A 27,199-nucleotide genomic window follows, 5' to 3' on the forward strand; every position below is an offset into this window, starting at 1 on the left:
GTGTCCAGTTCTGGGCCCCTCAACTTAAGACTGGTGCTTGGACGTGTCCAAAGAAGGGCATCAAGGCACAGCCCTGTGAGGAAAGGCTGAGGGAGCTGGGAGCGTCCAGCCTGGAGGAGGCTCAGGGCAGACCTCGTTGATCTCTGCAGCTACCTGAAATGAGGTTGTAGCCAGGCGGTCGGTCTCTTCTCACGGACACCCAATGACAGAACAAGCGGAGAGAGTCTCAAACTGCGCTAGAGCAGGTTTCGGCTGGACATTAGGAAGAAATTCTTCATGGAAAGAGTGATTGCCCATTGGAATGGGCTGCCCGGGGAGGTGGTGGAGTGCCCATCCCTGGAGGGGTTTAAAAGGAGGCTGGATGAGGCACTTGGTGCCATGGGTTAGTTAGAGGAGTTGGGTGATAGATTGGACTCGATGATCCAACCGAGTTCATTCTGTGATTCGGCGGCAGGACGAGCAGCGCTGATGGGGCTGTGCCTCGGCAGCGGGACGGGCGGGGCTGCCCTGCGCGGCGGTGCTTGACAGGCAGCCGCTGCTCGGAAAAGCGGCTGCGCCTCTCCCGCCCCCGACCGACGGAGGCTGCGGTGTCCCCGCCTCGCTCTTCCGCTTCCGCCGCGGGGCCGTCCGACGCTGCCGGCATGTTGGTGCGGAGCAGCTGGTGCCGCTTGGCGCTGCCCCCGGTTCAGCGGCCCAGGCACCGCCGGGCGGTCGGCGAGGTCGGGGCGGTGGCCCAGCGGTACGAGGTGGTGGTGATCGGTGGGGGACATGCAGGGACAGAGGCGGCGGCGGCGGCCGCTCGCGGCGGGGCTCGCACGCTGCTGCTCACGCACAGGATCGGCACCATCGGTAACTCCTGCGGGGTACCTGAGTCGTGGCCGGGCACGGAGGGAGGGAGCTGCCGCGGGAAACCGGCCTGGCCGCGCTTCTGCCCGCTGTGGGCAGTGGCCTGAAGCCGTGGAGGTCGTGGGAGACTGGGGCGGCGGTGGTGAGCGGGTGTCCCTGTGTCCCGTGCTTAGGGGAGATGTCCTGCAACCCTTCCTTCGGCGGCATCGGGAAGGGGCATCTCATGAGGGAAGTGGACGCGCTGGACGGGCTGTGTGGCCGCCTCTGCGACCGCTCCGGGGTGCACTACAAAGTGTTGAACCGCTGCAAGGGCCCGGCCGTCTGGGGCCTCCGCGCCCAGATCGACCGCGGCCGCTACAAGGAGGAGATGCAGGTGAGAGCGGCGGGGCCGAGGCGAGCGGTCCCTGAGCCTCCGCTTGCCTTTCGCAGGGACGGTCACAAGCGAAACTTGGCTTGGTGGTCTTGGGGGACAGGACCTGCCTGTGGGAGCCCAGCTGCGGCCGGGCAGCTGAAGAGCTGGGGGGTGGTCCCGGAATTGCCCTCCCGAAGGAGGCACTCACCGTGTGTAGGCACAGCCACACGCAGAGTCCGGCCAAAGGGGCAGCTGCTGCTAATGGCAGCAGGGAGGGGTTAAGAGAAAGCCAAGAGCAGTGAGGAGTTTGGAAACTCGGGTTTGCTTCCAGGGAGTTCTCAGTGTGTGGCTCTGCCTGGAGCATTGGAATGAATTGATCCAATGGGATGTATTTAGGAAGAACTACAGAGCATGGAGTGGGTTGGTTTGTTCCTATTTTCCTGTCTAAGCTTTCTGTACCTCTCTGTTTGGTACTTTAGTGCAGCCTAAGTTAGAATCACAGAATCGTTTTGGTTGGGAAAATCCTCCAAAGTCATCAAGTCCAACCAATGTGTAACTTACCAAGTCTGGTGCTACACCATGCCCCTCAGGACCACAGCATTTTCAGGCATGGGGATTCAGCCACCTCCCTGAGGAGCCCTTTCCAGTCTTTGAGAACCCTTTCAGTCCAGAAGTTTCTTCTAATAGCCAACCTAAAGCCTTCTGGTGCAACTGGAAGTCATGTCCTCTTGTCATCACTTGTTACCAGGGAAAAGAGGCCAACACCTGCCTGTCTCCAGCCTTCTCCTTTCAAGCTGTTGGGGCTCAGCAGAGTTTGAAAAACTCACCAGCATATCGTACAAAATGTCCTCACAGAGAGAGTTATCAAGCAATGGAAGAGGCTGCACAGAGAGGTGGGGCCCTCACCATCCGTGGAGGTGTTTGCAAGTTACTTGGCTGTGGTGCTGAGTGGCATGGTGTAGTGGGACCGGGTTTGCAGTAGCCATAAGATTGGGAGCTGTAGGCAAGCATTTGGATGTGGGGATCTCGAAGCTCTCTTCCAACCTCAACAGTTCTGTGATTCTCTAAGTCAGGCTTCATGACCAAATAGTCTCTTCTGAGTTGAAACTCTCTGTGAACGAGAAATTCTGCTTGGTAGCTCAAGCTTGTACAATACCTGAGTGTCTGCAAGTGGCCTGGCAGGAATGGGAAGGGGAGGAGAGCAGAGCAGTACATGCTCTGTAAGCCAGCAGGGTTTGGGGCTGCCCATGTGTCTCGTAACTTCCTAGATTTTTGCAGTAACTCCTTTCATGACAGAGGGAAATCCTGAACACACCACTGCTGACAGTCCGTGAGGCGTCTGTGGAGGATCTGCTCTTGACAGAGCCAGAAACAGACCGTGCTGGGAAGTGCCGAGCCGCAGGAGTCATCCTGGGTATGTTCTGCTAACTCAGTGAGCACCTTCAGGTGCTCTGTGCCAAGAGCAGCCTTTGGGGTGAATGTTTCTGGTGCATCACTGAGAAAGCTGAATCAGCCAAGTGTGATTTAGGCCAAGTAGGAACTAAAGTCTGTTAGTCTGTGTCATACAATGGAAAACATCACTTGGATTGGAGGGATTTGGGGAGGTTTCACCCATTTAATTGTTGTCAGGCTACTGATACTGAATTCCAGGCTGCAATTGGAGTTTCTTTGGTAAATGGCACTTGCTGCTGTCAGCATTGCAGGGCACTGGTGACTTGCTCCTAGCAGAGTCCTGCTTTGTTGTTTCAGCAGACAAACTTTCCAAAATAAAGGCTTGTTTAGGAGTGTTTCCCAGGAGTGAGTTTTCTGTGTTAGGGTTAACACAGAATCATTGTTTTCTGTTGGAAAACTAAGATCATCAACACCAATCATCAGCCTACCATCACCATTCAACCACATCCCATAGTGCCATATATACATGTTTCTTTCACCTCCAATGATGGTGACTCCACCACCTCCCTGGGCAGCCACTGCCACTGCCTGACCACTCTTGCAGGAAAGACATTTTTCCTAATCTCCAATCTAAACCTCCCCTGGTGTAACTTGAGGCCATTTTCTCTCTATATCACTTGATCCTAGGGAAACTAACTCCCACCTCACTCCAGCCTCCTTTCAGGGAGTTGTAAAGAGCAATGAGGTCTTCCCTCAGCCCCTTTTTCTTCAGACTAAAGAACCCCAGTCCCTTCAGCTGCTCATCATAAGCCCTGTTCTCCAGTCCTTTCACCAGCTTTATTGCCCTTCTTTGGACCTGCTTCAGCATCTTAGTATCCTCCTTGTAATGAGGGCCTCAAAACTGAACCAAATAATCAAGCTGTGCTCTCAGCACTGGTGAGGGGCACAGTCACACCTGAGCACATTATGGTTGACTTCAGCTCATCTGTCCAGCCAGCCCAGATCCTTCTGGAGAGAGCTCATCTGTCCAGCCAGCCCAAATCCCTCTGGAGAGCCTTCCTACCCACAAGCAGATCAACACTCCCACCCCATTTATTGTCACCTGCCCCATGCTTAGGACTAAGAAGAGTTCAGGACTAAGACCGTGCTGTTTGTTGGAGCTGTTACTGTTAATGCCATGATTACTGAAAGGTGTTTTTTGTGAACTAATGAAAGCTGGAGAAGTCCTGAGGGAGCACAGTCAGATATGTCTCAGACAGAAACATCTCAGTTGCAGGCTCTTGTCCACCCTAAAGCACCTGCATCTCTGCACAGGATTGAAAGATGTCAGGGGTGGGAAGGGACCCAAATGGACCATTGAGTCCAACCCCCCTGCCAGAGCAGGACCATACCATCTAGCTCAGGGCACACAGGAACACATCCAGACAGGCCTCGAAAGTCTTCAGAAAAGGAGACTACACAACCTCTGGGCAGCCTGTTCCAGTGCTCTGGGACCCTTATAGTAAAGAAGTTCCCCCTTGTGTTGAGCTGGAACCTGAGCTGCAGCTTACACCCATTGCTCCTTGTCCTGTCCCAAGGAGTAAGTGAGCAGAGCCTGTCCCTCAACCCTCAGATAGTTATAAACATTGACTAAATCCCCTCCCAGCCCTCTCTTCTGCAGACTAAACAGCCCCAGGTCCTTCAGCTGCTCCTCATCAGGCACTCTTGCCGTTCCAGGGGATGGGAGCACCGTACACGCTGGGAGCGTTGTCCTGACCACCGGTACCTTTCTGAGGGGCACGGTGCTCATCGGCCTGGAGACGCGCCCGGCGGGGCGCCTGGGGGACCAGCCTGCCATCGGCCTGGCTCAGACTCTGGAGAGACTGGGGTTTGCCATGGGCAGGCTGAAGACTGGGACTCCCCCCCGGCTGGCCAAGGACACGATTGACTTCAGGGGTCTGGAGGAGCGTACTGCTGACAACCCGCCCGTGCCCTTCAGCTTTCTCAGCAAGGCTGTGTGGATCAAGGTGAGCTCTGGGAACATCATGCTTGGAGTCAGCCAGGGAGGTGGGCCAGGAAAGTGTCCAGTTGGGAAAGGGAGCTGGGCTGTCCTTATACTGGGAAATGTTGTGTTTCTGAGGACCTGTCTATATATACCTGAGGGGTGGGTGTCAAGTGGCCGGGACCAAGCTCTTTTCAGTGGTCAGCAGCAATAAGCCAAGGAGCAATGGATACAAACTGGAACAGAGAAGGTTTCACCTCAACATGAGGAGAAACTTCTTTACAGTGAGGGTGACAAAGCCCTGGAGCAGGCTGCCCAGAGAGGCTGTGGAGTCTCCTCTGCAGACTTTCAACCCCCACCTGGTTGCATTCCTGTGTGAGCTACCCTAGGGCACCCTGCCTTGGCAGAGGGGTTGGACTGGGTGATCTCTGGAGGTCCCTTCCAACCTCTAACATTCTGTGATTCTGTTACTCTGGATGGCTTCTTCCCTTCTGAAAGGAAGCATGTTTTTGGTCTCCCTTCTCAACTCAAGAACCAACCTTTCTTTGCTTTTAGAGTCAGAATGGTGTGAAAGGTGACATTGTGGTAGTGTTCTTTGCCTGCTGGTTACAGAGGTGGTTTACAAAACACTCTTGGACCTCTGCTGTGGATGTTTGTGATACTCTTGCTGGTTACCCCAACTCTAGAATAAGGTTAAAAGGTTGAAATTAGAGCTCATTAATAGTGTTGGCTAGAAGGGGATAGAGTTACCCACAGACCTCAGAGCTGGGTGTTAACAGTAACTGAAAAGCAGAAGAAACTCACTTTTCCAATGGAAATACTGGAAAACAAGTGGTGTCCATACATAATGGAGTTAAGCAGCACAAAAGTAAGTACTGGGAGCTAATTTGAACCAGAGGATATAGGATGGGAGCAAAAGTAGCAACATTATTAGTGGAACACTGGAACAGGTTGCCCAGGGAGGTAGTTGAGGTCCCATCCCTGGACATACTCAAGCTCGACAGGGCTCTGGGCAACCTGATCTAATTGAGGATGTCCCTGCTTAGTGCAGAGGACCTGGATGAGCTTTGGAGGTGCCTTCCAACTGAGGCCATTCTATGATTATTCCTGTTCTGAGGAAAATCAGTGAAATACTTTATATGGTGGATTATTTTTTTCTGGCAGATTATTTTTTTCCAAGTCTGGAATTGTCCATGTTAATTGCAGAGTTCTGAGAGATTTCTTGGGGTTTTTCTTACCCAGACTCTTTGATTGGCTGTTACCTTGCACCTCTTAGTTGAGAGCTTTGAAATCCTGTGGTTGATTTGTGTCATCTTAAGAGGAAAATAAAAGCATCTGCTTAGGGAGGGCTTGGAGAAGGAAAGGCAAAGGCCATGAAAGGACAGAGAGCATCTGACAGGCCCTTTGCTTTGCTATCTGAACCTGGGGAGAGCAGTCCTGTCTCCATGCTTATTGCTAGGGCTTTCCCCCAAGTTTCCATAGTTTTACCTTCAGCTCCCTCTCTTATGGGAGTGAACTGAAGACTACACCAGTCTGGTGGTCTGCTGTGGTCCACCTCAGGTGGGCTTCATTGATGTAATTAGAAGCACAGCCTAGAACTAGGATTCTTGACTCCCAGATTCTGTTCTCTCCTTGGCCTGCTTTAGGGCATGTTGAAGCTCTCTGACTGCTCCTGCTCTGTCAGAAGTGACCCAGCCGTCACAGAAGAGCTCTCAGAGATTCTCAAGTAGAGTTCAGCAGGAGTCCAGTGCTGTGAGTGGATTACTGCAAAGTAAGCCTTGGTCTCTTTCAGCCAGAAGCTCAGCTGTCCTGCTACTTGACTCGCACTACCCTCAAAGCCCAGCAGATCATCCGTGATAACCTCCACCTCAACAACCACGTGAGGGAGACCACGAGAGGCCCCAGGTGAGGATGTGTCTGCACTCCAAACCCTCAGTCGCATGGACTTACTGTCTGAAACTGCTTCTCTCCTGCTTTCCTCCCAGAAAGTCACTTTTAATGCGTGGCATGCGGTGCTCCTCACAGCCCTTTCCTGCTGCAGGTACTGCCCTTCCCTCGAATCCAAGGTGCTGCGCTTCCCAGACCGACAGCATCAGGTGTGGCTGGAGCCCGAGGGCTTGGAGTCCAATGTCATTTACCCCCAGGGCATGTCGATGACACTGCCACCTGAGCTGCAGGAGCAGGTGATCAAGTCCATCCCAGGCTTGGAAAAAGCCAAGATACTCCAACCAGGTGAGGGGAGTGAATGGTTTTAAGTCTCTTTGTCACGCTGGCTACCAGTTGATGAGGAACTGGGTTTATTTAGGCATAGCAAAGCAATGGGCATAGGAAACAAGGATGCAGGGAGCTTTTCCTTTTGGTTGTTTTTTCAATCCTAAATGAAAGTTGACAGCCTGAGTAGTTCTGCCCCAGCTGACAAGCTGCTGACAGACAGGGACCTTTGCAATCCCTCCCACGAGGCCTCTCTTGCTGTTTGTCACAGGCTATGGGGTGCAGTATGATTATTTAGATCCCCGACAGCTGACTGCGTCCCTCGAGTCTCGCCTCGTCCAGTGCCTCTTCTTTGCAGGCCAAGTAAATGGCACCACAGGCTACGAGGAAGCTGCAGCCCAGGTGGGTGAATGCCATCGTGTGTCCCCAGCTCTGGGGAAAGGAGTATTGCCTAGCCTTAGCCCTTGGCACACACTCTGCTGGTGAGATCATAGAATCATAGAGTGGTAGGGGTTGGAAGGGACCTCCAGAGATCAATTGAGTCTACAACTACCTGAAAGGGGGTTGTAGACAGGTGGGTTTGGTGTCTTCTCAGAACGAGGGGACACAGTCTCAAGCTGTGTCAGGGGAGGTCTAGGCTGGATGTTAGGAGGAAGTTGTTGTCAGAGAGAGTGATTGGCATTGGAATGGGCTGCCCAGGGAGGTGGTGGAGTCACCATCCCTGAGGTGTTGAAGCCAAGCCTGGCTGGGGCACTTAGTGCCATGGTCTGGTTGCTTGGCCAGGGCTGGGTGCTAGGTTGGACTGGATGAGCTTGGAGGTCTCTTCCAACCTGCTTGATTCTATGATTTCTATGAGTCCAACTCTCTGCCAGAGCAGGATCACGTAGGGCAGGCCACATGGGAATGCTTCCAGGTGCGTCTTGAAAGTCTCTAGAGCAGGAGACCTCACAGCCTCTCTGGGCAGCCTGCTCCAGTGCCCTGGCTCCCTCACAGTAAAGAAGCTTTTCCTCATGTTGAGGTGGAGCTTCCTGTGTTCCAGTTTGTATCTGTTGCCCCTTGTCCTATCACAAGACGCCACTGAGAAGAGGTGTTCTGACCTTTATGGCTCACCTCTACCCCAGACCTGTACAGAGGTATCTGCGGTTGCTGTAGTTGAGATCGCAGTAGCAGAAGTCACTGGAAGCACTGCCAAACACCTGAGCACAGAGGCTGTGCAACGGGTGCAGCTGAAAAGCTGTGGGAATTGCCTGCAGTGCCGCCAGCAGGGGCCGAGGAGCCCTTCAGGCGCTGGTGTGGCAAGGAAGAAGCTGCTGAGATGCCCAGCGCGGGCAGTGCTGCAGGCTGCGTTCTGGGGGCAGAGGTGCGGCTCTTTTATCCAGGAGGAGACCGACGCAGGGCTTCTGTTCTGCTTTCTGCCTGCCCAGGGTGTGATTGCTGGCATCAACGCTTGCCTGCGGGCTCGGGGCAAGCCCCCTTTCCTCGTCAGCCGCACCGAAGGCTACGTGGGTGTCCTGATCGATGACCTCACCACGCTGGGCACCAGCGAGCCCTATCGGATGTTCACCAGCCGCGTGGAGTTCCGCATGTCCCTGCGGCCTGACAACGCTGACGCCAGGCTCACCCACAGAGGTATTCTCCTGCGGTGCAGCCGGCAGCCCTGCCTGGGGGCAGACCTTGGTCTGATGCGCCTTTGCCTTTGTCTTCGCAGGCTTCGAAGAGGCTGGGTGTGTGTCCCAGCAGCGACATCAACAAGCAGTTAAGATGAGAGATGCCTTAGAGGATGGAATTGCAACGCTGAAGTCTATTCAGTTCAGCATCTCCAAATGGGCTCACTTAATACCAGAAGTTCCTATCAGCAGCAGTCGAAGGTCGCCTGCCAGGTAAAGGTTGCAGCTGGAGCTTTCTGCTCTGACCTGCACCTGCATCAGCACATCTGGTTAGTGGTTTCACAGTGTTCACCTGTCTTTCCTGAAGCTGTCAGTACAACCACACCATTGTTAAGGTTGGAAAAGACCTCCAGTGCCAAGTCCAACCATTGTGCCCAGTGAACTGTGTCCCTAGTACCCTGTCCACAGGTTTCTTGAACACCTCCAGGGGTGGTGGTGACTCCACCACCTCCCTGGGCAGCCTGTTCCAGTGCCTGACCACTCTTGCAGGAAAGAAAGTTTACCTAATCTCCAACTCAAACCTCCCCGATGCAACTCGAGGCTGTGTCTTCTCATCCTGTTATAGTTACCTGGGAGAGGAGGCCAACCCCCAGCTCCTTTCAATGAGTTGTGGAGAGCAACTCCAAGATATTGGAGAGTACTCCCAACATTCCAGCTGTATGAGCTTCAGGCAGCAGGCAACTGATGTCTGCCTGCAGAATAAGTGTGAAATTGGTGTTTTAACTGTGCCACATTGCCTGCTGCTGATGTAGGCTCCCAAAGCAAGGGGTATTGCAGTGGCCCAGTCAGTCCTTGCTGTCCTTACTGAGAGTGTCACCAAGTGCCTGATCAAGAGGCAGTTAGTTCCAGGCTCAGTGGCAGATGGTAGCTGCTCTTGTACACAGCTTCTCTTACCCATCCTTTACCTCACCTTTGTTTTAACTCCGTGACTAAGACCTGGCTGACTTGGCCTGTGTGAAAGCTTCTCTGTGAAGCCCTTACCTGTCCCTTCTATCTTGGTCTTCATTTTTCATGAGTTTCAAGAGTTAGGCAGCTCCTCAGTGTACTGAGGAGGTAGCTGGGAGGCGAGCTTGGCTCTGCAGTCCTGGCCTGTGCTGAGGTATTTTCTGGTTTGAGCAGGGTACAGATGTGAATCTTCCTGACACAAGTGACTCCTACCTGCCACGAAACCTTATTCTTGTTTCCCACAGTGCCTTTGACATCCTTCAATATCCAGAGGCCAGCATGGATGTTCTGGCAAGGGCTGTCCCAGAGCCCCTGGCAAAGCTTGCTCAGTGGAGAGAACTGGCAGAGAGACTGAAAATAGAAGGTAGAGTACAAGAGTTAGGATCTCTTAGTGGTGGGATCTGCATTTTGTAAGGGCTGAGCTGCTCCACTGGGGTTTGATGTTGCTGCTTAGTGAAATGAGACACACACATTTTACCACAGGCCAGAGCCCTGTGTCTGCTCCTGTGTTCCACTTTGTGGGGTGAGATCATCTCCTTGTGTTCACTGCTGCCTTTCTCCTTATTGCTCTGTCAGACCATTTGTTGCTGGGATGAGGGGAGAAGCCAAAAGCCAAGACCCCTCTGTCTTTAATTCCTACAACAAATTAGAGTGTGAACTTCTCCCAGAGTAATGATGTGGGTTAGGCTCTTTGTGAGGCTGCAGATCTGCTGAGGAGCTTCTGCCCACCTCGGACGTCATTCTATTTGCAAGAACATCCCACGAGTGACCTGTTGTTGCGGGTGGGCATCCATATCTGATCTGCTTGTTCCCTGACCTTCCATCCCAGCTGCTTACGAGTGGTGTGTGGCCAGTCAGCAGCAGGAAATAGAAGAAGTCCGTCGTGATGAAGCCCTCCAGCTGCCAGAGGACTTGGATTACTTTGCCATTGATGCGTCGCTCTCGGCAGAGGTGCGGGAGAAGCTGGACTCGAACCGTCCCCAGACGGTAAGATGTTGGCCCACAGCAGGGTTGAAGCAGCAGTGAAATCCCTGCCCTGTCTTCCCAAGGGACACGAGGAGGGTCAGGGCAAGGAGTGCCCGCAGGTTTGGATGGCATTTCTCCTGAGCTGCAGCGTGCAGGCTTGCTTTTGGTTAACCTGTTGGTGTTTCCACCCGCAGATCGGGGCGGTCAGCCGCATCCCTGGGATCACACCAGCTGCTGTCGTCAACCTGCTGAGGTTTGTCAAAACTCATCACCAGAAGACAGAGAAGGCAAAAGCTTCACGGCAGGCTGGCAAGGATTTACCAGGGAAAATGTTCTTGGAGCAAGCCAGCTTCCCCAGGGCAGATGTCAGCAGAGTTTCCTGAAGAGGAGCCGGAGTGCCTTTGTTACAGCTCCTCCTGCAAGGTCACCTGTGACAGAGCTGGATCCAGAGCAGTTGCAGCTGTGTCCTGTGGCAGTGTCACTGAGTAGGACAAAGATGATGAATGTGCAGATGTTAAGTAAATGCTCAGGAACCGAAGTGCAGCACCCAAGTGAAAGGAGGGGAATTGCTTTGGCAATTCTGCTCATTTGGAGGATGCCAGACAGTTGGCATCTGTTCTAAAGCACCCTGGATAGGACAGTGTTCTGCTGTCTGAGCTGAGTCAGGAGTGTTACTCTGCTGACCCCACAAGAGAAATGGATCTGGGAAGCACCTTCCACTGACATCAGTACTCATATTCCCAGCTGGGCAGTGATCTTTTGGACTGGTGTCAGCCACCAGCAAACACTTGGCTGTGAGAACGTGTGCCACAGAAGGAGATGAACTTAGGAAGGAGCCTGAGTGATGTAACCCCTGCATCCTGGGTGAGCACCTCCTGTAAAATAAAGCTCATCTTGAAACTTGCAGCAGAACTTGGTTGTCCCTCAGCTTTCAGCAGAGCCTTGGTGGCTTCACTGGGACACAGGTGAGGTGGGGAGAGCTGCTGGGGGCAGCTGGAGTGATGCTTGAGGCCTAGGGAGGGTGCTGAACCTGCCCCAGGAACCTCAGCTCCAGCAGCGTGGTGACTATCACAGACCTGCCCTGTTAGCCCTGATCAGTGGGCAGCTTGGCAGCCCAGCCCAGGAGGCCCAGAGGTTTCTCATCAGTGCTGGTCCTCCTGGTGACTGACAGAACCTGCATCTGATCAGGAGTCACTTTGGGCAGCCTATTTGTTTTGTGCCATCCAGGAACACTCAGCTGAAGCTGTGCTTGCCTGCCTTAGGCAGCAGTCTCTAACACTGCTCTAGTTTCTGACTATCCTCTGAAGTGAGTGGGCAAACAGGCTTGGGGACAAGTTCCGAGACAATTAAACTGTAACATCAGGCTGGAGAAGATCCTCAAGATCATCAAGTCCAGCCCCACAGCATAGATGGCTGTCATTTTGGAATCCTGATCCTGGACCTCTCTCATGTTGGCTCTGAGTGAGTAGGTCCTTTCCTGTCCAGAGAAGGGAGTCAGAGCAAATTTCCTTTTGTTAACAGTGACTCTGTCCTACCCATGTCTCTGACTCAGGAGAAAGGGCAGAGCTTGCAGTTGTTTGAGGCACATCTGCCTGCCCGAGGATGTCTTGTCACTAGCTGTTGGCTTACACGGAACAGCTTTAGATGTGTGGCCTGTAGGTCATCACTGCACATCAGCAGGAGGATGATGCTGCAAGAAAGTTGGGCTAGAGTAAGAGCAGTCTTGGGCCTCTGTGCAAGGCTGGTCATGGGTATTGACACCAACCAAGTCCCTCCCTAACACTAGGACGCAGTGACTTGCCCAGATTGCCTCTCCTGGCCCCATATGGACTGGTTTGGAGAAAACCCGAGGTGAAACAGCCTGATGCTCACTGGGAGGGGTTGAAACAGCCTGATGCTCACTGGGAGGGGTTTAAACAGCCCTCAGGAACTCACCTTGCACAAAGATCTGCCAGAGCTCCAGCGAGAGGTGGGCAGGAGGGAGTCTCAGGTAGGTGGCCACCAGCTGGAGGGCATGGGCTCACAGCAGGTAGCAGGCTTCCATCACTGTGCAGAAATGGGTTCTGCAGCACCTCCAGCAACAAGATGAGACCCTCCTCAATCTGCAGGCACAGAACACAGGGCACGGTTTCTGGTCCGTGGTGTCTCCATGCCCAAGGCCCTTGCCAGAGGCACTGAGACAGACAGAGCGGCTGCAGCCTCCCCTGGCACTACTTCTGAGGCAGAAGAGGGCTTCCAGGTGGCTGGGAGGGCACAGCTGGCTGTGCAGAAGCCAAGCTTGCCGCAGCAGCAGGCAGGAGTGCTTGCTGCTGGGGGCTCTCTCCAGGCAGGACTCTGTCCTCCAGGGGCAGCTGGAAGCCAAGGTGCCACTTTGAGGGCTGTGGCCTTGGGGTGGGCTGATCCTTGCCAGACTTACCAGGGCACAGCTAGTTCGCTCAAATGGAAGAGCAGCTTGGAGAGCTGCCACAGGGTGCCCCCCGTGCCCAGGCTGTTCCTGAGGGCGCCGCGCAGGTCTCTGACCAGGAGGTGGCTCTCGGCAGAAGGAAGCTTTCTGCGTCTGGCAGGGACTGGGGGCAGGAAAACCTGTGGAGCAGGAGCACTCTGCCCCTCCTCTCTGCTTAGAGGGAATGAGAGCGCAGGCAGCGGAGGGAGAGGATCACAGAATGGTAGGGGCTGGAAGTCGCCTCTGGAAGTCATCCGGTCCAAACCCCTGCTAAAGCAGCATCTCCCACTGGAGGTAACACAGGAACATGTCCAGGCATGTTCTGAAAGCAGCCAGAGAAGGAGACTCTGCAGCCTCTCTCGGCAGCCTGCTGCAGTGCCCCAGCATCCTGACAGCAAAGAAGTTTGTCCTCGCATTTAGAGGGCACTTCCCGTGTCCTAGTTTGTGCCTGCTGCCCTTTGTCCTCTCCCTGAGCACCGCTGAAAAGAGCCTGGCCCCATCCTCTTGACACTTGCCCTTCAGATACTGGTCAGATGCCCTCTCTGTCCTCTCTAGGCTAAAGAGCCCCAGGTGCCTCAGCTTCTCCTCATCAGAGAGATGCTCCAGTCCTCGCAGCACCTCTTTCCCCCTGATTATGTCCGTGGGACAAGGAGGGATGTGCCAGTGTCTGCTGGAGGGTTTTGAGGCAGTGAAGAAGCCACTTTGTCCTCTTATGATGCTGGGCAAACAGTGGCTGTGCTGGCCCCCTTCAGTGGTCTCCAGACATGGAAGAAGCCAAATTTTCCTCCTCCTCCTCCTCCTCCTCACATGCTGAGGGTGAAAGGGGCTATGCTGGCATCTCCTGAGGCTCTCTAACCAAGACAGAGGTGGTGTCTAGAGCTCCTGCAAGCACTCTCACTGCTCAACAGCACCACAGGATGTTAGGGGTTGGAAGGGACCTCTGGAGATCTTCGAGTCCAGCCCCCCCTGTCAGGGCAGGACCAGAGAATCTAGCACAGGTTGCACAGGAATGCATCCAGGCAGGGCTGGAAGGACTCCAGAGAAGGAGACTCAACCTCTCTGAGCAACCTGTTTCAGTGCTCCCTCACTCTCACAGTAAAGAAGTTCTTCCACAGGTCGAGATGGAGCTTTCTGTGTTCCAGTTTGTAGGAGTTAATTTAAAAAGGGCCAGTCTGGAAGAGACTTTCTTTTTTCTTTCACATTCCTCTGACGTTCATCCCTGAGACCTGTGAGTCACAAAGAATGATGCCCATGGCATCCAGCTCCTCCTCTGTGTTTGCCATGCTGCATGCTTTAGGGTAAATGCATTTGAGGCAGTCTGCAGATCTTGCCACTCTTTTTTGTAGGGAGAAGTCCACTTTCTGCCTGGCTGTTCTCAGGTGCTCCTCAAGTTGCTAATTCATCAGTGACCCTCCTGCCTTTGCTGCCAACGAGGGTCTCCCCTCCCTGCTTCCACAGATATAGCAGGCAGACAGACAGACGTCTCTGGCACATTGCCCTTCACATACTGGTGGCAGCAGGCCTGGTGTGCTGGCAAGAGACTCACAATTGAATGACCCTAAAGTCCTGCTGGTGCCACCAGGCCTGCAGGCAGGCACTGATCTGCTGCTTCCTGCTCCTTCCTTCATCCCAGCAGCCCGAGGGCTGTGCCAGGGGAGGAAGCTTTCTCCTGCACCCCAGGCCTGCCACTGCCCTCAGAACTCAATCAGCCGTGGCAGTGACCCAGCTTTTACCCTGCACCGGAGAGGTCTTGGTGCGGGGTCCACACTAACTGCTGCTCCCAGCTGGGTGACTCTGCACCCTTGGCATTGCCTCCTGCCCCTCGCAGAGCAGTGCAGCTCTTTGGCAAGAGCAGCTGGGCAGGTGTGGCACTTAGTGGGGGCCAGCCCTGCGGTGCTGCTGTGCCAGGCAGGAGCCTGCTGTCGTTGCCCAATATCCGCTGAGTCACTGCTTCTAGGCAGGGGCTAGGAGAGGGAGCTCTCCTGGCAGGAGCTCTGCTTGCCTCTGGGGGTTTGGAGACACAAAATGAGCCTTTGCTCTCCTCCCTTTCCAAACTGCTCTGTAGGCTTAACCCTGCTTATGTTGCTATGAGGGAGAAGGTAGCTGTGGATGCCCATCGGAGGCTGACTCCGCAGTCCCCACACGTGGTGCCTGGACTTTGCTCAGGGCCATTCCTCAGGGCAGGAGGATGATGAGGGAGCTGGAGCAGCTCTCTTTGAGACTGAGAGACCTGGGGCTCTTTAGCCAGGAGAAGGCTGAGAGAGGGCCTTTTCAACGATGATCAGTGCTGACCTAAAGGGTGGAAGTCATGAGGATGGGGCTGGGCTCTTCCCAGTGGCACCAGGACAAGGGGCAGCAGCTACAAACTAGAACACAGAAGTTGGACTTAAATGGAAGGAAAAGCTTCTTTGCTGTGAGGGTGCCAGGGCACTGGAGCAGGCTGCCCAGTGTTGTGGAGTTTCCTGCTGTGGACCCTTTCAAAACCAGCCTGGATGCGTGGCTTGCCCTCGGTGACTCTGCTTGGGCAGGGAGGTTGGAGTCCATCATTGCTAGAGGAAGCTTCCAACCTCTACCACTCTGAGTCATATCTGCACCAAGAAGTGCAGTATAGTGCCACATCTTTCAGCCTGAAAGCTGGAGGCTGCCACTTCTTCCCACACTGCCTTCTGGGTTTGAAAACCTTTCACATCAAGACTCTGCCTCCTTCAGAGGGGTTCCTCTGCATTTAGCCCATATCCAGGGCTAAGCTCCAGCAGTTCTCTGTCACCTGAAGAGCCCTCCCCAGCTGAGAAGGGGGAATCAACACAAGGAGAGGAGGAGACTGGTGGGTTGAAATGAAATTGAATTTAATGAAACAGCCAAATTAATGCCAATGCCAATACAAAGGATGCAAAAATCACACTGAGGTGAGAAATGGGAATCAACACAAGGAGAGGAGGAGACTGGTGGGTTGAAATGAAACTGAATTTGATGAAACAGCCAAATTAATGCCAATGCCAATACAAAGGATGCAAAAATCACACTGAGGTGAGAAATGGGAATCAACACAAAGGGGAGACTTGTGGGTTGAAATGAAACTGAATTTGATGAAACAGCCAAATTAATGCCAATGCCAATACAAAGGATGCAAAAATCACACTCAGCTGAGAAAGGGGAATCAACACAAAGAGGAAACTTATGGGTTGAAATTAAACAAAAATTAATGCAACAGGCAAGCTAATGCCAATACCAAAGCTGCAACTCAGCAAATCAGCAGCCAAATATTTCAAATCCTTCCTCCATTTCCTCTTTTATTTTTATAGCAAGAAAAAGGTTTCTCACTTTGTAGTTTTCACTGAGCAAGTTGTATCTGGGGATAAAAAAATGTGGCAGCTTAGATCTTTCCAGGCAAACCATAAAATCTTCCAGGACCTTCTTAAAGCAATTCCCCAGCTGGTTGCTATGCCAGAATTGGTCACCAGGTTTACTGACACAGGAGTGGAAAAAAGAAGCTTTGATGTGTTGCCAAGAGAATATGCTCAACCATTCTGGCTCTTTATCTTTAAGCTTCTCTAGAAGACACTTCATAAGCTCAAGACAATCTTCCCTGTTAAAGAAACAAGAATTATTAGGTACCTTCTAGGTAGACACTGAAGTACACGTTACTTATCACAGCAGCATCTATGTTCTTATGCCAATTAACATTCTTAAGGATCACAGAAACATTTTTGTTGGAAAAGGCCTTCAAGGTGGTCAAGTCCAACCACTTTCTACCAAGGCTAGTGCTAAATCACACCCCTCAGCACCATATCTCTGCCTGCTGTAAACACCACCAGGGACAGGGATTCCACCACCTCCTTGAGGAGCCTGATCCAGTCCTTGAGAACCCTTTCATTAATGTTTCTTCTACTCTTCAATCTAAAACTCCCCTGATGCAGCTTGAGGCCATTTCCTCTCATTCTACCATTCTTATCTTTATTTAGAATCATAGAAGGTCAGGGCTGGAAGGGGCCACAAGGAGCAGCCAGTTCCTAAGGCCAGCCATAGGCAGGGACACCCTACCCTAGAGCAGGCTGCCCACAGCCTCAGCCAGCCTGGCCTCAAACACCTCCAGCCATGGGGCCTCAACCACCTCCCTGGGCAACCCATTCCAGCCTCTCACCACTCTCATGCTCAACAACTTCCTCCTCACCTCCAGCCTCACTCTCCCCACCTCCAGCTTCACTCCATTCCCCCCCAAGTCCTGTCACTCCCTAATATCCTGAAAAGTCCCTCCCCAGCTTTTTTGTAGCCCCCTTCAGATCCTGGAAGGCCACAAGAAGGTCACCTGGGAGCCTCCTCTTCTCCAGACTGAACAGCCCCAACTCTTTTAGTCTGTCCTCATAGTGGAACTGCTGCAGCCTTCTGAGCATCCTCCTGGCCCTTCTCTGGACATGCTCCAGCATCTCCACATCCTTCTTGTAATGGGGGACTCCAAAACTGGATGCAGTACTCCAGGTGGGATTTCACCAGAGCAGAGTAGAGGGGAAGAATCACCTCCCTTGCCCTGCTGGCCACAGTTCTCCCTCCCCAGGTGCAGCACTCTACACTTGCCCTTGTTGCATTTGATCAGGTTCCCCCCTGCCCAGATCTCTCTGAAGGGCAGCACTCTTCCCAGCTTTGGATCATCAGCAAACTGGCAGGGAGCATTCTCTGCTTAACATTCTGAAATGTCAGCCTGGAGCAGCCCTGTGCAGTGCTTAGCTCTGCCTCACCCAGGCTTCAAATCAAACATTGACAGGAAATACTGACCTGCAGCACTTTTCTCCATTAGATTCACAACAGGTCTTTGTGTTGCCGTGGTTGTTCATCATCAGCTTCTCAAGGTGGGAGAAAGACAGCTGCCAGGAATTCTCTGGAGCACAAGATTGTTCAATTGTTACACAGCTCTAAGTGCAACTAAAGAAAAGCAAAGCCTAGTCCAGTTCTGCCTCAGCTGCCACCCCAAGGCAACTAGAATGTTACTAACACAGGACCCAGTGAATGTGCTGGATGCTTTGTCTTAGAGATTGGATTTGCTTTAATATTAACCTCAGGGCTGAACTTTGCTGCATTTGTTGAACACGATTTGGGGAAGGAAGCTGCTCACAGCAGTTGGAACTCCTGCCTTATCAGCCTTGCTGCCTCACCATTCTGGCCTTGAATTCCAGTTTCAGTTTCTTTGGACAAGCAGAACCACCAGAACAGATTCATGGTGTGGTTTTGGTTGCACAAGGCCTTCAAGAACGCTGAGCCCAACTGTTCTCTAACTCTGCCAAGGCTGGTGCTAAAGCACGTCCCTCAGCACCACATCTCTCTGTCTTTGACACACCTCCAGGGATGAGGATTCAGCCACCTCCCTGGGGGGCAGCTCTTTGAATTCAATTTCATTTGTCCAAGTACCGGGCTTGTGAAGACAGTCTGGGGTAAGGTGACTATTCTAAAGGTAATCTTTCTATAAGCAACGACTGACAAAGCCTCTGGCTTTAAGCCACCAGCAACTTCTCTTTCACATACTGTAGGCCTGTTTCCCTTGCCTGCTTGCTGCTCCTTGCACTGAATTTCCACAGGAGGAGCTCTCCCAGTAGAGCAGCAACAATTTCTTTGCTGTTACTCAAATGGATGTGCTGATATAAAAAGAAAACTGACCCGAATCCGGATACCCTCTCAATAGTGCTGGCAAGTGATGAAGCTGTAGAGAGGATATTTCATAGCTTGCCTGTATTTAACGTACCTCTGGGTATGAAATAAAGTAGTTTCTTCATGAAGCTTTCCCTAGTTTCCAATCCCAGCCACTTCTCAATTCTGAGGCCATCCTGTGTGCTGGACGGCCAAGAAGTCTGCCGAACTCTCACAGTCAAGATGATGTCCACTGAGATTTCTGATGGTGGATTTGTGATCAGGAGAGTTATTGCAGGGTTTCCAGGCCTCTTCCTTTCCACAGTTATAGCTAGTAACAAAGAGGAAATTGATTTGGGTCTGTACTTATGTATTAAAACTTCTCTGTTTAAAAAGAATGAAAGTTTTCAGTTCAGAGGCATTTAAAAGCAGTCACAGTAAATGCCTGGGTTCAGTCACTGCCTCTCTACCTGCAGGCTGTACAGAAAACCTGAGGAAGGCCTCTTGAGAAGCTGTCTGAAGAGGCAGCTCTGCTGGAACTGCTCTTTGCTTGATGTTCTGTGGCTGCAGACTCAGAAATAAGGCTGATGCTCTGCAAACAGCTGCTTCACTCTTTGGAGACATGGAGACCAAAGAGATTGGGCCACAACATCTCTGAAGGCTTAGGAGAGAAAGAGCAGCCTGAAAGCTGATTTCTGCATAGCCTGGCATAAAATACTGGCTCACTTTAAAGGCTGTAGGTATAAATGAAAGCTCTTTCTTTGGCTGCCAGCTCAGCACATGGCTCTTTGTATGCAGCCACTAGCTTCCAAATACACAGGTTGAGCATGAAGCACCAGGTGTGGGCCAGACCTCCTTACAGTCATGATTTCCATACAGAAAGAGGAGCAAAAGCTTAATCACATCACATTGTTAACTTCCATCTATTTGGGGTGGCTCTCAGTACAAGAGCAAACTTGAGATAGGGGCACTGGAGGGTCTTCTCTTATAGCTACCTTGCCACAGAGACAGTTGACTGGAGGGAGAAACCAGGTTATTAACAAGGCAGTAACTGGAGAGTTAGTGCTACTAGGTGAAGCTTGCTCAACCAGTGCTTACCTGACCCGAGCCTTCTCATCCTGACTACTTTTTCTTTGATCATTTTTCTTAGTGTGGCAAGCATTTTGGAGGCTGATATGTATCTATTCTCTACAAATTTGGACCAAGGGTTTTCTCGTGGTTCTTCTTTGAACCTCAGGTTGTAAGAGGCTCCAGAGTTGTCACTTTGACACAGCTCGAGTCTTTCTTCAGCTGTCTCAAGCAGGACCTCAAACTTACTTCGTTCTGACATCTGCAGAGTACAAGAACACAAGAGTCAGCCTGCAACTCGGGTTTTATTCTCCGTGGGCTTTTATGCTCATTATGGTTTTATCTGTAACTGCTTTGGCCACCCCAAAACTGCCATCCCCCAGGAGCACCTGGACAGGCTGAATGAGTGGGCTAGCTAGAACTTTATCAAGTTCAGCAGGACAAGGGTAGGGTCTTGCACCTCAGAATACATAACCCACGAGTGCAGCTCAGACTGGCATGCACCTGTCTGGAAAGCAGCCCTGTGGATAGGCACCTAGTGGGGGGTGTCTTGCTGGATAACAAACTCAGCATGAGTAAACAGTGTGCTGCAGGGGCAAAGAAAGCCAATAGGATGCTGGGTTGCATCAAGAAGGTCAGCAGCAGCAGAGATAAAGAAGGCCTTGTCCCAGCCTACCCAGCACTTCTCAAACCACGTCTCCAGTCCTGCCTGAAGTTTTGGTCCGAGATGCGGACAGGCTGCAGAGCAACCAGAGAAGGGCCAAGAGAATGGTCAGAGCTCTGAAAGCCCTGCTGTGAGGAATTTGGGTTGGTTCAGTCCTGAGACGAGAAGGTTTAATGGGGGCCTTATTAAAACAGACCAGTTCAGAAAGAGTGGCTACCAGGAGGATGGAGACTCCCTTTTTACAAGGAGTCCCATGGAAAAGACCAGGGTTAATTGGCAGCAGTTACTGCCTTGGGAGATTCCCATTGGACTCCAGAAGAAAATGTTTCACAATGAAAACAGGGACTGGAATCATCTCCCAAGGGCTGCAGTGGATTCCCCTACGTTGGTCATTTTCAAGACTCAGCTTGACAGGGTGCTGGAGCAGCTCATTTCAACTCCGCTGTCACCTAGGAAGGTCGGATAAGATGATCCCTGCAATCTCTTCCAACCTGGCATTCTGTGTTCTGAGTCACAGAGAGTTGGGTATGAAATCATCCTTTTGCACACAGCAATCAGCCGTGCGCAAGGACCACTGCATCACGGAACGACAGAGTGGGAGGAGGCTCTGAAGATCATCCACTCCAACCCCCCGGCTAGAGCAGGACCGCCCGGAGTCAATCACGCCTGAAGCCGGGGCTTTTTTTTATTCCTCTGAACTGCCCCCACGTTTGACTGTCTTTCAGATGGAGTTCATCCAGAGAAACTGAAGTCCCGCTACTGTGCCTGCTTTTGGGGAAGCCTAGGAGCTAGGAACGGGCAGCTGGCCGCTCCCCCTTCGCTGGCACTGGGCTTGCTGCGGCTTTAACGCGGGTCCCGCTCAGGCAGCGGCTCTTACTAAACCTGCGTCACTTCAGCCTTCAGGCACTCAGCTGTTTCCTAAGGGACTGCCGCTGATTACCGCAGCAGTGAGGCCGGACTTTCCCCGTAGGGACGGGCCGGCTCGCACCTGGTGTGCGCAGGGCAGCAGAAGGCGAAGCCGGCAGGGCTGCCGGGCTCCACCTGCCGCCGCGACCGCAGCAGCCTGGAGCCCAGCCCGGCCCTGCTCTCGCAGCCTGGGGCAGGGGAGGCACTGCCGGGGCCCGGACAGCGGCAGTCCCGCTCGGCGAGCCCACAACCCACCTTGACGGGCTGGCAGTGGATGCCGCCTTTCGGGATCACGATGGCTGGGAATCTAGCGGTCGGAAAGCTCTCAATCAGCGTCTTGACAATCTCACCCACCAGGTCTGCCTTATCGGACAAGTCCTCACGGCGCGACTTGATTTGCTGCAGCATCCTCTGGACCCTCTCGGGCACCGCCGCTCCCCTCTCCGCCGCCGGCGCCGCCTCTCCCCCGCTCGCTGCCGGGCCCGACGACGAGTCCCCGACGGGGGAGTCTGGCCGCGCCGGGCTGCCGAGCCCTGCTGTGGCTCCGATCATCTGCGGCTCCTGGAGGGTCGCGGCGCCGCCCGGGCTGCCTCGGTCTGCATTGCCACCTACGGCTGTCGACGCGCCCCGGCCCCGCTCCCCTCTGCCGCCGGCACCGTTCATGGCTTCCGCTCCCTCTCCGATCCCGCCGAGGGACGAATGCTGCACCGCTGGTGGCATTTTCCTACTTCTCTGCTCAGGAAGTTCCTTTTCCTCGCAGCTCACCCCCGCCGAGGAACCTAGACGGCCAGGCTCTCCTCTACTCTGTGCCCCGCCTCTGCCCGACGGTCCGTGTTCTAGAAGGCTGGGTCGGGCCATCCCAGAACGCGTCTCCCGTCGCCCTCCAATCACCTCGTTGCGCTTTCCCGTTACCGGGCGGTCCCAGCCGCCAACGCCAGCAAGGCGTGCCCCGTGTCTAGGGTGTGCCTCTGACTGCAACGGCAAGATGCTGCCGCAAGCGGAAGATGCGGCGGGGCCGGGGGCGGGCGGCCCCTGAGCCTCCTCTTGCCTCTCGCAGGGACAGCCACAAGTGAAGCTTGACCTTAGCGGGGGTATACGGGACCTGCCTGTGGGAGCCCAGCTGCGGCCGGGCAGCTAAAGAGCTGGGGGGAGGCCCTGGAATTGCCCTCCCGAAGGAGGCACTCACCGTGTGTAGGCACAGCCACACGCAGAGTCCGGGCAAAGGGGCAGCTGCAGCTAATGGCAGCAGGGAGGGGTTAAGAGAAAGCCAAGAGCAGTGAGGAGTTTGGAAACTCGGGTTTGCTTCCAGGGAGTTCTCAGTGTGTGGCTCTGCCTGGAGCATTGGAATGAATTGATCCAATGGGATGTATTTAGGAAGAACTACAGAGCATGGAGGGGGTTGGTTTGTTCCTATTTTCCTATCTAAGCCTTCTGTACCTTTCTGTTTGGTACTTTAGTGCAGCCTAAGTTAGAATCACAGAATCGTTTTGGTTGGGAAAATCCTCCAAGGTCATCAAATCCAACCAATGTGTAACTTACCAAGTCTGGTGCTACACCATGCCCCTCAGGACCACAGCATTTTCAGGCATGGGGATTCAGCCACCTCCCTGAGGAGCCCTTTCCAGTCTTTGAGAACCCTTTCAGTCCAGAAGTTTCTTCTAATAGCCAACCTAAAGCCTTCTGGTGCAACTGGAGGCCATGTCCTCTCATCCTGTCACTTGTCATCAGGGAGAGGAGGCCAACACCTGCCTGTCTCCAGCCTCCTCCTTTCAAGCTGCGGGAGCTCAGCACAGCTGGAGGAGCTCTCTAGCACACTGTACCAAGTGTCTAGCTCAAGCACACAGAGGTGGGGGCCTCTCCATCCATGGAGGCGTTTGCCAGACGCTTGGCTGTGGTGCTGAGGGCCATGGTGCCGTGGGGGTGGGTTTGCCGTAGTGAGGTGCCCTTTGTGGCAGGCAGGGACTTGCTGCCATTGCCCAATGCCTGCTGAGTCACTGCAGCTGGGCAGGGGATGAGCAGAGAGGCAGCTCTCACGGCGTGAGCTCTGCCTGCCCCGGGGCTCTCCCACGGGAGGCAGGGTGTGACTCATGGCCCGGGACTCTCCCACGGGAGGCAGGGTGTGCCGGCAAGACTCTCTCACACTCCTCAGCATGCTTACCTTCTCTTGGAGCTCCATCACGGAGCCAAGGAGTCCCTCTCCCCCAGCGCATCTCTGATAGTTGAACCCACTGCTCCCATGGGACGTTGGTGTGGGAGTGGGGCACATCTTGTACCCTGACACCTGGGTGGCAGAGCGTTCCCAGCAGAGCTCCCTCTGTGAAGCTGCATCAGAGCTGGCAGGTGCAGGGTGGGTGATGGGAGACTCACCCCTCAATTGCTATCCCCGAGAGGGCAGGGGGAAAGGGATTCCTGGCAGGGGGTTTGAACACCAGGGACGCTTTAAGGAAGTAGAATGATCCTCTTCTCTCTTCCCTTTCTGAACTGCCAATGGGATCCTGTGGTGTATTAGGAAGAGTGTGTGCAGCAGATCAAGGGAGGTTCTCCTCCTCCTCTGCTCTGCCCTGCTGAGACCTCATCTTGAATACTGTGTTCAGTTTTGGGCTCCCCAGTTGAAGAGGGACAGGGATCTGCTGGAGAGAGTGCACCAGAGAGCCACAAAGATGATGAGGAGGGGCTGAGAGACTTGGGACTTTTTAGTCTGGAGAAGAGAAGACTTAGAGGGGATTTGATAAATGTTTATAACTATCTGAGGGCTGGCCAGGAAGGAAGGGGGGACAGACTGCTCACTTTCTGCCTGGGATAGGACAAGCAGCAATGGGTGTAAGTTGCAGCACAGGAGGCTCTACCTCAGCACAAGGGGGAACTTGTTGACTGGAAGGGTCCCAGAGCCCTGGCACAGGCTGCCCAGAGAGGTTGTGGAGTCTCCTTCTCTGGAGCCTTTCCAGGCCTGTCTGGATGTGTTCCTCTGTGATCTGTGTTAGAATAGCATTGACCTGCTCTGGCAACCCTGCTGCAATGAGCAGAGACATCCTCAACTAGATCAGCTCACCCAGAGCCCCATTGAGCCTCACCTTGAATTTCATCACCAAAGCTGCGACCGTGACCACTTCTTTGGGCAACCTGTTCCAGTGCTCAACCTCCCTTGTGGTGCAGAACTTGCTCCTAAAATCAAATCTCAAGTTCCTCTTAATTTTAAACCCCCGCCCCTCGTCCTATCACTGCAGGCCTTCCCACAACACTTGCTGGAATATTTGTGTACCGAGAGACCTCTGGGCTCCCAAAACATGAAACAGTAACCTGAAAGGAAATGGTGTTTCTCTCTTCTAGCTCTTCACTGCCACCTGCAGCAGCAAAACTGAAGAGAGAAAACAGATGCAATGTTCTAGCCAGCTTTCAGCCTTTGCTGCTGGCTATGTCACCATGGCTTCACACTCCCTTTGAACAGCGAGGCATTGCAATAGGCTGCCCAGGAAGCGCTGGAGACACCAGCCCTAGAGGTGTTCCAAAAACCAAGTAGCTGTGGCACTCTGGGACATGGTCTAGTGGTCAGAGAACGGTCTGGACTGGAAGGGACCTCCAAAAGTTATCCAGTCCAGCCCCCTCTGCAGTCAGCAGGGACATCCTCAACTAGATCAGGTTGCCCAGAGCCCTGTTGGGGCTCACCCTGAGTATTTCCAGGGATAGGGCCTCAACCGCCTCCCTGGTTAACCTGTTGCAGTGTTCCGCTACCCTCACAATGCAATACTTGTTCCTAATATCCCAGCTAAATCTGTGCTGGTTTGCAGCCATTGCCTCTCATCTTATCACCACAGGCCTTTGCAAAGTCTCTCAATCCTTCTTGTAGCCTCCCTTTAGGTAGTGGCAGGCTGCTATCAGGCCTCTCAGAGCGTTCTCTAGGCTGAACAACCCCTGCTCCCTCCTAGCAGCAGAGCTCCAAGCCCCTGATCATCTTCATGGCCCTCCTCTGGACCCACTCCATCAGATCCTCATCCCTTCTATATTGAGACTTCCAGAGCTGGATGCAGTACTCTAGGTAAAGTTTCACCAGAGCAAAGTGGCAGAATCACCTCTCTGGATCTGCTGCCCATACATCTTTCTGATGCAGCCCAGGATATGATTTGGTCATAGAGGTCTGTGCTGAGCAGTCTGCAATCAACAGCACTGCAGGACAGTAGGGAAAGAGTTAAGGACAGCTACAAGAAATAAGCAGCCAGAAGACAAAGAGGTCTCAGCTAATTAACATTTATTAAAAGTTTGACCAAAGTACTTTTATTCCTTAAGCTTTGTTTACAAAAAGTCTAACAATTTCCCCAGGTAGTCAAAGGTTAGTGACAGAACCAAGATGGCATTGCATTAGTGCATAGAAAGCAAAACTGCTCTACCATAGTGAAAGTTAAAAACCAAAACCCAAAGGAAAGAAAAAACACCAACCCAGAATGGTGTAAAATGGAGGTTTTCAGTGCTGGAAAGCAGGTGCTAGAGTTCACAGGCCTCCCTTTTGTTACTGCCTGCAGTCTGAGTTTGCTAGCTCCCATGCTGCCAGGGCAAACCACCCCCTTTCTGCCCCAAACTATGAAGCCAATTGTGCCTGATCGTCCTGGACCAGTATAGAACATCCTCTTGGCAGCCACACTTGGCTATTTTCATGAGCCACACACAGATGGTCAGAAGAAAATGGCCTCTGAAAGAGCTCCACTGCCTGCTTTCAGCTGCAGCTCTCATCAGAAACACTTCCAACACCCAAGGGTATTTTAAGCCTTACTTTGCATTAAGGAGGCTTCAGCTTGCATCAGTTTATTACAGGTTAACTGCCAAACTGTACCAGAGGAAGGCAAAACTCTGCCTAGAGCCCAGAGGTACTGCAAGCAGGCTGCGCTACTGTGGCCAGCCAAAGCAAAGCTCCTGCACCTACAAAGGTGTAAGAAACGCGATACAGAGCTGCACCTGCAGAGGCACTTTGTGCCAGCACGGTTGTTGGGTGACAAGAAAAAAAGCAAAGGCAGACCTGGAACTTTGTGCTCTGCTGAACCAGTCTGACCAAAGTCTCCTGGAAAAGTGTCTGTGGTTTAACTGGCAAGCACACAAAGATTTGGCACCACGTGTGAGCTTTATGGCAATGGTACAGCTGCCTCTAGTTTGGAGTTAGGCATTTCCTGGTGCCTTGGGGACAGTAACAAACCTTCAGCAGTAGGATTTAATAGAAAGAATCCTTTGCTTAATTCCAGTCTTCTACAGGGACCAATGTGCTCTAGCCCTTGCTCTTGCTGTACTCTGTACGTCTGACTGTGGTGCTATCATGCTCCCAGATTTTACTGCTGGTAAAACAATGAAGGTGAGCATAAAAGGAGAGAAGATCCAACCAAACAAAACAAAGAGCATGACAGTAAGTGAAAGCAGCTCAGGACTAATCAAGCATATCCAAGCAGTACAGATAAGAGTCCTGCAACACAAGCAGAGCTGAAGGAGGAAAGGAGAACAAGAGAATAGAGCTGTTAAAGATAGAACTGGTGTCATGGAACCCTTCCAAGATGCTGGATGCTCTCTGAACAAAGGTGGAGATGCTGTGGGGAAATAGTGTTAAAGGTTAGTAGAACAGCTGTGCCCTTGTGCAAGCTGGGTCTGATTATCCATTAACTGCTCCTCTCCGTTTACCAACTCAATGCCACTTCCTCAGGCTGTTTGTTACAGCTGGCATTTCTTGCAGCCCAAAACATTTCACTTGGATTATTTATCTAGCAAGTCATTTTTTTTTGACCAGTTAATCAATTTCTCTATTGATTGACCTCAAATCTTCCAACAAGACAGCAGGTATCCAGTCTCACACCATCTGAGGCAGATACAGCAATGTGCATTTGCCACAGGCCTCTGGAAAATGCATCAGCACCTTCTCCAAGCAGGCATCCCAAACACCATCCTGGACCCAAAATGCAAAAGCTCGGAACCATTGAGCAGAACAGTCCTGAACAGCATCCTGATGGACTTCAGTGGAAATGCCTGCTAGTTTCTCTTCAAGCTTTGCACAAAGGGTGGGTGGGTCATTCCCTGACAAGGTAGCAAAGCATTCTTCTAGAACAAAATTTAGGTTTCCAATTCAGCTACTGAATGGTTTGCTACAGAGAAATTTAGATATTGTTAAATCTTG

At 52.7% G+C, this 27,199-nt stretch overlaps 2 protein-coding genes across 2 annotated transcripts; one reads left to right on the top strand and one right to left on the bottom strand.

Moving 5' to 3' along the window:
- The first annotated feature begins 565 nt into the window (after positions 1 to 565).
- Positions 566 to 11,266, top strand: MTO1 (mitochondrial tRNA translation optimization 1). Its single transcript, XM_064164211.1, has 12 exons — positions 566 to 849; positions 1,020 to 1,219; positions 2,495 to 2,612; positions 4,307 to 4,596; positions 6,364 to 6,476; positions 6,613 to 6,803; positions 7,054 to 7,184; positions 8,207 to 8,411; positions 8,491 to 8,662; positions 9,640 to 9,758; positions 10,224 to 10,381; positions 10,555 to 11,266. The coding sequence occupies exons 1-12, from the start codon at positions 642 to 644 to the stop codon at positions 10,741 to 10,743; spliced, it is 2,094 nt and encodes a 697-aa protein (XP_064020281.1). The 5' UTR covers positions 566 to 641; the 3' UTR covers positions 10,744 to 11,266.
- Positions 11,267 to 15,625: 4,359 nt separating this feature from the next.
- On the bottom strand, positions 15,626 to 23,233 carry LOC135186402 (cyclic GMP-AMP synthase-like). The gene is made up of 7 exons (XM_064164047.1): positions 23,216 to 23,233; positions 22,244 to 22,293; positions 21,313 to 22,138; positions 19,518 to 19,749; positions 18,535 to 18,750; positions 17,574 to 17,676; positions 15,626 to 16,389 (listed from the first exon to the last, which is right to left on the bottom strand). The coding sequence occupies exons 1-7, from the start codon at positions 23,231 to 23,233 to the stop codon at positions 16,053 to 16,055; spliced, it is 1,782 nt and encodes a 593-aa protein (XP_064020117.1). The 3' UTR covers positions 15,626 to 16,052.
- Between the last annotated feature and the right edge of the window lie 3,966 nt (positions 23,234 to 27,199).

The sequence above is a fragment of the Pogoniulus pusillus genome, chromosome 25, assembly GCF_015220805.1.
Source record: "Pogoniulus pusillus isolate bPogPus1 chromosome 25, bPogPus1.pri, whole genome shotgun sequence".
NCBI classification, from domain to species: Eukaryota; Metazoa; Chordata; class Aves; order Piciformes; family Lybiidae; genus Pogoniulus; species Pogoniulus pusillus.